This window comes from Pan troglodytes, chromosome 18 (genome assembly GCF_028858775.2).
Source record: "Pan troglodytes isolate AG18354 chromosome 18, NHGRI_mPanTro3-v2.0_pri, whole genome shotgun sequence".
NCBI classification, from domain to species: Eukaryota; Metazoa; Chordata; class Mammalia; order Primates; family Hominidae; genus Pan; species Pan troglodytes.
In genome coordinates, this window is record NC_072416.2 from 74651482 (window position 1) to 74663547 (window position 12066).

General features: G+C 35.3%; 1 protein-coding gene across 5 annotated transcripts in view; it reads left to right on the forward strand.

The window, feature by feature from the left end:
- Positions 1-12066, forward strand: part of CNTNAP4 (contactin associated protein family member 4) — a 325777-nt gene that overhangs the window by 297430 nt on the left and 16281 nt on the right. For all 5 annotated transcript variants that reach the window (XM_063797455.1, XM_001143566.6, XM_063797456.1 and 2 more), the window contains 4 exons: positions 1247-1486; positions 3814-4038; positions 8828-8961; positions 9817-9904. In XM_063797455.1, the coding sequence (XP_063653525.1) occupies positions 1247-1486; positions 3814-4038; positions 8828-8961; positions 9817-9904 (687 nt within the window). The remainder of the gene's footprint in view (positions 1-1246; positions 1487-3813; positions 4039-8827; positions 8962-9816; positions 9905-12066) is intronic.

Consider the following 12066-nt stretch of genomic DNA (forward strand, 5'->3'; position numbering starts at 1 on the left):
GAATGAAGGCTAGGTTAAGGAGCTACCTAAATGATTTGGAAGAAACGAAGTGAACATGTTTTAGGAAAAGAGAATTTATATGTAAAGAGTACATACAAGGTCCTGGTGATGAGACACCATCATTTATCCAAAGATGGAGCTTCTTTTTAGAGGCCTCATAACCATCTAATTGCCTCTCAATAGAATTGCCAGGTTATTTAGGTTAGGGTACTCTTTTCCTGCTTCAAGTTCTGAGCATTAACTTAAGAGTATTCCTGGACACAAATTTATGTATGAATCTACCCAGGGCTTACACTTCTATCAGGGTAGTGCTTATACAATGATGGTCTAGTGATCATCTGAATTAGAATCTCCTGCAAGCTTTGTTAACTGTTGAGATTCACAACCCTATTTTTGGACCACAGAACCAGTATTTCTTGGAGCAAGCTACTGAGTCTATTTATTGGAAGCTCTCCATGTGATTATGTGTTACCCATATTTCTTAAAGTTTGAGAACCTCTACCTTAGAATAATAGGGTCTGATTCCAACCCAACATTGTAGACCTCTTCAAGGGTGACTTGATAAGTACATATGGTTATGTATTCAATAAACGTTACCGTTACATCACTTATTTCTGTATCGATCCCCTTTTGCAATTTTGTTAAGAATCTTTCCAAGCATAAAACACTGAACACTAGACTAACCTTTAGAAAAACAATCACTGGGAAATATGTCAGCCAAAAACAAATAATCTGGCATTCAATTACCATCTTTTCAATGAATGGATAACAACCAAAGGACCATATCAATGCACCAGCAGAAGATCTCAAGGACTCCTTCATATTTCTCACAAAGTTAAAACTGTACCAGAATCAAGATCAGGTTTAAATATGAAGGACAAACCACACTTACCCAGCAATATATACTTATTCAAATTCCCAGAAAGTAGTTTCTACATTAAAATAACGATACATGTCACTGTTATTTTCAATGAGAGTAGTGTATGACCTCTATTTTATTCCTCAATTTAAAGATCAATAAATATTTTTTAGAAAAAAAAGTAACATATTCAACTTTTTAAAAAATTGAATTAAAGTTGTATCTTTCTTGGAGTCTATATTTGACCATGAGTTGTGTTTCCAAAATTATATTTGCTCATCCATTTTTTTTTTTGCCGTTCTCTGTAAGGCCTCAGTTTTGTTTGGTCTTTAAATCCTGAATAAAACACCTAGGAACATGTTTCCATTTGCAGTATTTCCCTTTTAGGTGGAACGGCCACCAGACAGAGAGGCTTTCTGGGCTGCATTCGGTCTCTGCAGTTGAATGGGATGACCCTGGATTTGGAAGAAAGAGCCCAGGTGACTCCAGAAGTGCAGCCAGGTTGTAGGGGACATTGCAGCAGCTATGGGAAGTTATGCCGCAATGGAGGGAAATGCAGAGAAAGACCCATTGGGTTCTTTTGTGACTGCACTTTCTCTGCATACACAGGGCCATTCTGCTCAAATGGTAAGTGTGGCATGGAAGACTGTAAGAGGAAAATTTATTCAATGTGAATTAAATGTCTGGCAGTTCTTTTCTTTGCAGCTATTTGAAACAAAAAAAATTCAATTTCCGAATTTCTTTGGCAAAGTATCTGTTGAATGTAAAGAATGAGTACAAGATCCTGGTGATAAGACAGCATCATATATTCAAAGATGGAGCCCATCATATTTCATTACTTAAATATTTGACTCATTTATGAAAAACTAGTGTTTGTTGATGGTAAATCCATTAATAGTCACCTTTATGTATTTTAAAGTGTTAGTTGCTCAATCTGCTTTTTTCTACCTAGTGTTGATGCTCTTAAATAATATGGCTGTCAGCAACCTGCCCCATGGGGCAATTCTTTATTTTAAAATCATTTAAAGCATTACTTTTTTTTTTTATTTGAGACTGAGTCTCACTCTGTCACTCTGTCACCCAGGCTGGAGTGCAGTGGCGCAATCTCGGCTCACTGCAACCTCCACCTCCCAGGTTCAAGCGATTCTCCTGCCTCCGCCTCCCGAGTAGCTGGGCTTACAGGAGCCCACCACTATGCCCAGCTAATTGTTGTATCTTTAGTAGAGATAGTGTTTCACCATGTTGCCCAGGCTGGTCTCAAATTCCTGACCTCAAGTAATCTGCCCACCTGAGCCTCCCAAAGTGCTGGGATTACAGACATGAGTCCCCATGCCCGGCCCTGTTACTATTATATTTGTTGAAGATATTCAACAATGCAAGGATATTTAAGATGCATTGTTTTTTATTTGAGTTTTTCAGACATAGTTTTTCCAGAAATATAGACAATATACCATTAAATATTGATGCATTACAAAAATAGACACACTTATACATTAATCATACATTTTATTGTATGATATGTTGAATATCTGCTGGTGAAATAAAATAGTAGAATACCTTTCAGCTTCTCTCATTATCTGATATGCCTCATGGAAGAAGAAAAGAACAGTTGTAGGATTAAGTGTTCTGGACAGACTTCCATGAATATACAAACATTTATTACTCTTTCATAGTTCCTCATAGAAGACTGACATCCAATTTAAATTCAACTACTTTATTTAAAGTGTCTCTTGGCTATTGAACCTTTTCCTGAAGGAGGCTAACAAAACTTGGCTCCAGATTAAAACAACTCCTGACTTACAAAGAAAGCATGAGGATGAGTTAATAAAAAGTTGGCCAAATGCTCTTTTCAAGTCATCTGCTTTTCTCAGGAATAATCTATAATTTACAAATCAACTTGTGATCATAATCATATACTGCTGTTACCATTCTAGGACACTTTTCATGTTTAAAGTGATAATTAAGACCACTTCATTAAAATAACATGTCTTCGTTTTCTGGATATAAATAATTTCCAGTTCATCTTGCTAGGTGTAACCGTAAATGTTACTCTGTATTCACATATTATATTGAATATAAAATGCATGTTATAGATAATAAAATAATGAAACAATAAAAAACTCTAAAATGTCGAGGGAGCCTAAACATTACTGTATGATCCAGTAAGTATCATCTACAACTTGTATTCAGTAACCAGTCCTTTTCAGTAATGGAGAGAAGCAGATTCAGGGATTTAAAAGTAGTTATTTCTTCTGCCATCTTCTTCATTTTCATACATATGTATTTGGTGTGTGTGTGAGAGAGAGAGAGGAAGACAGAGAGAATTTGGGATATTAATGTCATACCAGGAAAATACTACACTTTTGTAAAATGATTTAAAAGAGGTTGGTTAGTTCTGTTGATCCTGTTTCCCTGTATCATGTTAATACTAGACTTAGCTTTCTTTTTATAGTACACAATAACTATGAGAAAATGTTTAGACATAAAGGAAAATTTCTGCCTCTCGATCCTGGGAAAGAAGAGAGGCTCTCAAACATCCTTCCTTCCTAACTATTTTGTAGATAGGATGCCCTAGACTTCCTTTAAGATACACTTCATTTAAGATTGTATTATCTGCAATATAATAGATGGGAGTTAAAATTTAAATAAAAAAGTAGATGATCAAGGAGATAGAAGACAAGCCTGGTTTGTGTTTGAACTCAGATAAGAAAGCATTTAACTTTCAACTGTAAAATTATACTAGTGCATTAATTATATGTCATTTTAACAGAAAGCCATTTCAAAGATCATTATGAAAGCTCTATTAACTTACTTTATTATTTGATTCTAGTTTGGGGTTGGTTCTTCTATCTATGCAATTCATTATTTAAAGAAACTAAAATATAATTATTGTAACTAAAACAAGATCCTTGTACTTAAAATTTTTAACAAAATATATATATATATTATTTCAGAGATTTCTGCATATTTTGGATCTGGCTCATCCGTGATATACAATTTTCAAGAAAATTATCTTTTAAGTAAAAACTCCAGCTCCCACGCTGCTTCATTTCATGGTGATATGAAGCTGAGCAGAGAAATGATCAAATTTAGTTTCCGAACAACGCGAACACCAAGCTTGCTGCTTTTTGTGAGCTCCTTTTACCAAGAATACCTTTCTGTGATCATTGCCAAAAATGGTGAGTTCTTTTTAGATGAGAGAGAGAAAATTAAATTAGAACACTAGCTCTGTAATAATATGGATCATTCTTGTGTTCTGGCTTCTCAAGCTACAAACAGAAAAATGGAGTGTGCCTGTTTTTTGTATTCATATTTTTAGTACTATCCTATAAGTATAATCTAAAAGGATTATTTAAAATGATTAAGATGCCCTTATCTCTTTATGATTTTGATAATTTTACATATTCAATGTATAATTTTATTTATATAAAATATTTATTATGTTATTTTTAGAAGCTCCTTGACTATTCCATATGAATATCAATATTTGTTTCATAGTTCATTTTGAAATAAGGTGTCTTGTTGTATGTAAGTATTTCCTGCAAATCAAAGTAAAGAAACATTAAGGGAGTGTTAATAAACCAGCATTTTGAGTAAGAATATGTCCACAAGATGACCTTTCAGTTGTACTTTTAGTTAAAAAAATCTGCATGGGAAAAAAATGTTATATCCATGCAGTGTTAAGGGAATGTAGATTAAGAAATGTGTTTCCTACAGAAAACCATTTACTGCTATTTTTCTCTTTCCCACATCTGGATTAAAGGTAAAAATTTTGGAAATAACTTCTCTGGATAAGAAAAGCAAACATATAAACATGTGACTATATCATTTCAACTGATTCAAATATATCCCAAGGGAACTGTACTGAACACCAAAATAAAAATAAGATTGTTCGATAAGTGTATTTATTCTTACTGTGCATTTTGAGCTTGAAGCTTATTTATGTATTAGGGCATTTTCTTTGTCAAATTGAAAGATATCCTGTGAAATAAATTAACTGACATCTCTGCAGGCACTTAAATGAGTAGTACTAATTCTGATGTTAAATTTGGCTTAAAATCATTCATCTTACCATTATTTCATTTCAAAGTCTATGACCATGACTACTTGGACATATTTCTTCTGTTTAGTAAAACTACATTTGTGTTTAATAATTTCATTAATTGTTGTATTTCCAGAGTGTGAGATATATTTTTTAAACATAGGAACAGAATATTATTGCAATATTAAGCAATAGGTTGGCATTTCAGAAATACTTAATATTATTATTATTATTATTATTTATTTTTTTTTATTATACTTTAAGTTTTAGGGTACATGTGCACATTGTGCAGGTTAGTTACATATGTATACATGTGCCATGCTGGTGCGCTGCACCCACTAACTCGTCATCTAGCATTAGGTATATCTCCCAATGCTATCCCTCCCCCCTCCCCCCTCCCCACCACAGTCCCCAGAGTATGATATTCCCCTTCCTGTGTCCATGTGATCTCATTGTTCAATTCCCACCTATGAGTGAGAATATGCGGTGTTTGGTTTTTTGTTCTTGCGATAGTTTACTGAGAATGATGGTTTCCAATTTCATCCATGTCCCTACAAAGGATATGAACTCATCATTTTTTATGGCTGCATAGTATTCCATGGTGTATATGTGCCACATTTTCTTAATCCAGTCTATCATTGTTGGACATTTGGGTTGGTTCCAAGTCTTTGCTATTGTGAATAATGCCGCAATAAACATACGTGTGCATGTGTCTTTATAGCAGCATGATTTGTAGTCATTTGGGTATATACCCAGTAATGGGATGGCTGGGTCAAATGGTATTTCTAGTTCTAGATCCCTGAGGAATCGCCACACTGACTTCCACAATGGTTGAACTAGTTTACAGTCCCACCAACAGTGTAAAAGTGTTCCTGTTTCTCCACATCCTCTCCAGCACCTGTTGTTTCCTGACTTTTGAATGATTGCCATTCTAACTGGTGTGAGATGATATCTCATAGTGGTTTTGATTTGCATTTCTCTGATGGCCAGTGATGGTGAGCATTTTTTCATGTGTTTTTTGGCTGCATAAATGTCTTCTTTTGAGAAGTGCCTGTTCATGTCCTTCGCCCACTTTTTGATGGGGTTGTTTGTTTTTTTCTTGTAAATTTGTTTGAGTTCACTGTAGATTCTGGATATTAGCCCTTTGTCAGATGAGTAGGTTGCGAAAATTTTCTCCCATGTTGTAGGTTGCCTATTCACTCTGATGGTAGTTTCTTTTGCTGTGCAGAAGCTCTTTAGTTTAATTAGATCCCATTTGTCAATTTTGTCTTTTGTTGCCATTGCTTTTGGTGTTTTGGACATGAAGTCCTTGCCCACGCCTATGTCCTGAATGGTAATGCCTAGGTTTTCTTCTAGGGTTTTTATGGTTTTAGGTCTAACGTTTAAATCTTTAATCCATCTTGAATTGATTTTTGTATAAGGTGTAAGGAAGGGATCCAGTTTCAGCTTTCTACATATGGCTAGCCAGTTTTCCCAGCACCATTTATTAAATAGGGAATCCTTTCCCCATTGCTTGTTTTTCTCAGGTTTGTCAAAGATCAGATAGTTGTAGGTAAGCGGCGTTATTTCTGAGGGCTCTGTTCTGTTCCATTGATCTATATTTCTGTTTTGGTACCAGTACCATGCTGTTTTGGTTACTGTAGCCTTGTAGTATAGTTTGAAGTCAGGTAGTGTGATGCCTCCAGCTTTGTTCTTTTGGCTTAGGATTGACTTGGCGATGCGGGCTCTCTTTTGGTTCCATATGAACTTTAAAGTAGTTTTTTCCAATTCTGTGAAGAAAGTCATTGGTAGCTTGATGGGGATGGCATTGAATCTGTAAATTACCTTGGGCAGTATGGCCATTTTCACGATATTGATTCTTCCTACCCATGAGCAAGGAATGTTCTTCCATTTGTTTGTATCCTCTTTTATTTCCTTGAGCAGTGGTTTGTAGTTCTCCTTGAAGAGGTGCTTCACATCCCTTGTAAGTTGGATTCCTAGGTATTTTATTCTCTTTGAAGCAATTGTGAATGGGAGTTCACTCATGATTTGGCTCTCTGTTTGTCTGTTGTTGGTGTATAAGAATGCTTGTGATTTTTGTACATTGATTTTGTATCCTGAGACTTTGCTGAAGTTGCTTATCAGCTTAAGGAGATTTTGGGCTGAGACGATGGGGTTTTCTAGATAAACAATCATGTCGTCTGCAAACAGGGACAATTTGACTTCCTCTTTTCCTAATTGAATACCCTTTATTTCCTTCTCCTGCCTGATTGCCCTGGCCAGAACTTCCAACACTATGTTGAATAGGAGTGGTGAGAGAGGGCATCCCTGTCTTGTGCCAGTTTTCAAAGGGAATGCTTCCAGTTTTTGCCCATTCAGTATGATATTGGCTGTGGGTTTGTCATAGATAGCTCTTATTATTTTGAAATATGTCCCATCAATACCTAATTTATTGAGAGTTTTTAGCATGAAGGGTTGTTGAATTTTGTCAAAGGCTTTTTCTGCATCTATTGAGATAATCATGTGGTTTTTGTCTTTGGCTCTGTTTATATGCTGGATTACATTTATTGATTTGCGTATGTTGAACCAGCCTTGCATCCCAGGGATGAAGCCCACTTGATCATGGTGGATAAGCTTTTTGATGTGCTGCTGGATTCGGTTTGCCAGTATTTTATTGAGGATTTTTGCATCAATGTTCATCAAGGATATTGGTCTAAAATTCTCTTTTTTGGTTGTGTCTCTGCCAGGCTTTGGTATCAGAATGATGCTGGCCTCATAAAATGAGTTAGGGAGGATTCCCTCTTTTTCTATTGATTGTAATAGTTTCAGAAGGAATGGTACCAGTTCCTCCTTGTACCTCTGGTAGAATTCGGTTGTGAATCCATCTGGTCCTGGACTCTTTTTGGTTGGTAAACTATTGATTATTGCCACAATTTCAGCTCCTGTTATTGGTCTATTCAGAGATTCAACTTCTTCCTGGTTTAGTCTTGGGAGAGTGTATGTGTCGAGGAATGTACCCATTTCTTCTAGATTTTCTAGTTTATTTGCGTAGAGGTGTTTGTAGTATTCTCTGATGGTAGTTTGTATTTCTGTGGGATCGGTGGTGATATCCCCTTTATCATTTTTTATTGCGTCTATTTGATTCTTCTCTCTTTTTTTCTTTATTAGTCTTGCTAGCGGTCTATCAATTTTGTTGATCCTTTCAAAAAACCAGCTCCTGGATTCATTAATTTTTTGAAGGGTTTTTTGTGTCTCTATTTCCTTCAGTTCTGCTCTGATTTTAGTTATTTCTTGCCTTCTGCTAGCTTTTGAATGTGTTTGCTCTTGCTTTTCTAGTTATTTTAATTGTGATGTTAGGGTGTCAATTTTGGATCTTTCCTGCTTTCTCTTGTGGGCATTTAGTGCTATAAATTTCCCTCTGCACACTGCTTTGAATGCGTCCCAGAGATTCTGGTATGTTGTGTCTTTGTTCTCGTTGGTTTCAAAGAACATCTTTATTTCTGCCTTCATTTCGTTTATGTACCCAGCAGTCATTCAGGAGCAGGTTGTTCAGTTTCCATGTAGTTGAGCGGCTTTGAGTGAGAACTCAGGATTAAGAATCTCTCTCAAAGCCGCTCAACTACATGGAAACTGAACAACCTGCTCCTGAATATTATTTTTTAAGTGAGAGGCAAGTGCAGAGATTTGCATATGCTTAATCTGAGTTGATGTTAAATTAAAAGATTTGCAGGAAAGAGAGTGCTTGTGTGCAACATACTTGGTCATGATTTTGCAAATACATTATTGCAATTTCACTTGGAAACTGACTCTTGGGGATTATAAAAAGGTATCTTCCAATTTTTCCCTCGAAATGAATAAATAGCAACAAAAAATGACTCTGATTTTTAAGTAAGCCGCTCTCAAAGTACGATTTTTACTAAAAGAATCACAATTTTTCCCCACTCTAGGAAGTTTGCAGATCAGGTACAAGTTAAATAAATATCAAGAGCCTGATGTTGTTAACTTTGATTTTAAAAACATGGCTGATGGACAACTTCACCACGTAATGATTAACAGAGAAGAAGGAGTGGTCTTTATAGAGGTAATGTAGTAAATTCAGCAGAAGCAATCATTTTAATGACTCTCCAGCATGAAGGATCTCAAGCAGAAATTTGATAATGAACACAATAAGCAGAGACACTTTCATTGGTCTTCTTCTGCAGATAATAGACCTCAAATGTAGTCAGGATTCTTTTAAGCAATACGATTTTGTTCATTATATTATTAACATCAGATACTTTAAATGCCAATCTTTTCTAACTTGTTTCTGCTCAGAAGGAAAATGATGTCATAGTGTGCTACTGGTAGGACCATTGCTATGCTAATGAAACCGGTTTACTTTAGATAAATGCAGTAATAAATCTATCAGAAAATAATGATTGTAATATCAGAATTTTTGTTAATGATATGAGTCACAGCAAAGAAAGTGGAATTATTCATGGAGCCAGTTTTTGAAGAAAAGCACTAATAGTTTTTTGGTTCTCTGGCTAGAAGAAAATTTCTTAGCTGCCTACCTCAAATAAAAATACCAAGTAAAAGTGTTAAGGTGAAAAATAACTTTTTGTATCTTTTTGTTGGCTTCATCAATTTTGGATTCCTTATCCAGTGGAGAAAAATAAAATGATACAAGGGGATAGAAGGTAGGGTGCACTGGCATCTGAGGGTAGTATAGAAATAATACTAATATTATATTATATATTAATAATTATATTATATAATAACACTTAGAAAAACCTTTCTAAGTGGCTAAGCTTTTAAATTTTGTTTTTTTCTAAATGTTTGGGGCCATGCTAACAACTGCTTAATGTATCTTTTTCTCTTGTCCTCTGTTGCTTCCTGTCTTCTCAACAAAACGTCATCCATTTGGATGTTTTTATCTTGTGTAATAATTTTGTAGATTGACGACAATACAAGGAGACAAGTTCACCTGTCATCAGGCACAGAATTCAGTGCAGTCAAATCTCTGGTATTGGGCAGGATTTTAGGTAAGTGAAAGAAACAACCTTTCCCCTAACCATGCTAATCATGATACATAAGCATGGATCAGAAAAGTCATATTACACACACGCACTTCGTCATGGCAAAGGAAATCCCTTGCCTATTTTGATTATGAAGTGAGTGATAATCAAGACAGAGGCATATGCAGGCATGAGTAGGGGCGTCCTGTGTGATGAGCAAGCATCTTCCTTTGATGGTAAGGTCACTCTGGTCTCAGTCCTGTCTCAATAAAGTATAATGAAATATGGTATTATTCTCACATTTCAAAAATATTAAATAATTGAAAATAAAAAATAGCAAAGTATGTATTAATTAGGTGCCAAATATACAAACTTTCCTCTAATGATAAAACTAAGATTAGATTTAAAAAATGGAAGAAGAATGCAATTACTTTTTCTTCTAGTTAGTTAATATGCTTCAGGTTATGACTTGGATTCTATTTGCCTTGTTGCAGTGTTGCCCTTGGCAGCCACGCTTGCTCAGATGCAGTCTAAATGCCTTATAATTCTTATTTATTTCCATCAATTACCTTTAATTACAGCACTGGAGTAGAAATGCACTGTTGCCATTTTAACATCAGAATATGTTTGCATTTTTTTACACTTGCCAACAAGGATTAAATTGAAAAGTAAATTTTAATAGATATTTCTTTTTTAGTTATACATTAATCATTTAAGAGTATTGGAATTTAACCTTATTTGAGGAGAGGGGGGCTCTTGTAGCCTAATTTTTATTCCTACTCTGGTATTTGACACTAATCTGAAATATTTTGTCCAAGATAGTAAATGGAATTTTATTTTTTGACCTCTGCAGTTATTTGTACCTCAATTAATCATTCCTTATGTTGCCTGTAGCTAATCTCAGAATCTTGAGAATGTTTGATTAAACCCATAGGTGAATGATCAAAATATTGGCCCCTGAGAAGGTTAATAGTTCAGCAAATAAATATTTATAGGCTTTCAAGTACTATGATGAGCACCAAGATTATGTGTTCTTATTCTCCAAACAAACAGGGGAAATAGCATGAATTGCAATGTTCTTCCATTATCTATAGTGGACAGAAAAAAATATGTGCAAAGTACTTCTTAGATGTTTGGAAGCTTAACTGAAAAATTCCAAGGGAGTCTCACAGTGTTATTACATAAATCCAGCTATTTAAGACTGACATGTGTATCATTTGCTCTAAGAATATGTATATAGCCAATAACATATTTAGCATGAAATGACGATTCTACTTTATTCCGTTGATTCAAATCTTGTCCCCTGATGTATAATTAACAGATAAGACAGTGTGCACTCTTAAGTCTGTGCACATAGGTATTAGCTTTAGACAAAACTTCAGATGCATAGAAAAACATGGCTAGGCTCTCCCTTTGTTAAAAACAAAAGAGAATATATTTAGTTATTTCATATTTAGTATTGGGAAATATTTATATCTATTTCAGGCCACTGTGGAGGTAAGAACATTAGTGTCTAGGAGACTATTCAGCTCTGGGTATGTAACTATCTAGCTCTGCCTATTTAGCTTTGGATATGTGACTAAGGTATTTCTGAACATTATTTTTTAACAACATTAGAGGGTCTTATTCCATGTATAGCTATGGCATAGCGTAGGAAGCCAAAGAGAATTGTAAAAGTCTAAACAAACAAGCAGCAACAAAAACAAAGCCTCAACTGTTTTAACTGTGGGACCCATCTACTTCCCTACAGATGGCTCTCAGCTTTAGGGGAGGTAAGCGTGCAGGTGGCTGGGAAAGGGATGAGAGCCCCAGAGAGACCCAGGATGAGGCAAAGATGTAAGGATCATAGGGTGGAGCCCCAACCTCTGCAATGAGGCAATCTGTCTAAAAACCTCTTTGCTGAACATCAGGCTCACAGAAGACTCAGCTCCTTATTCTGTCCTCACTTAAGCCTACCTGCGCACATAACTATTGTTATTTACAGAATTAAAAATATGTGCAACTGTGATTTGGAAGAGTCCTCATCCCCCAAACTCTACATTAGTACAGTAGATGCCATTAATGAGTGGAATCATAAGCTGATACTATGTCAAGATGTCAAGAAGAAATATTAAGTAGGTTTTCTGTGCAAGATATTATACCACTGTGAGTAGAAATATATTCAACATATTATAAAACAATTGGGAAGC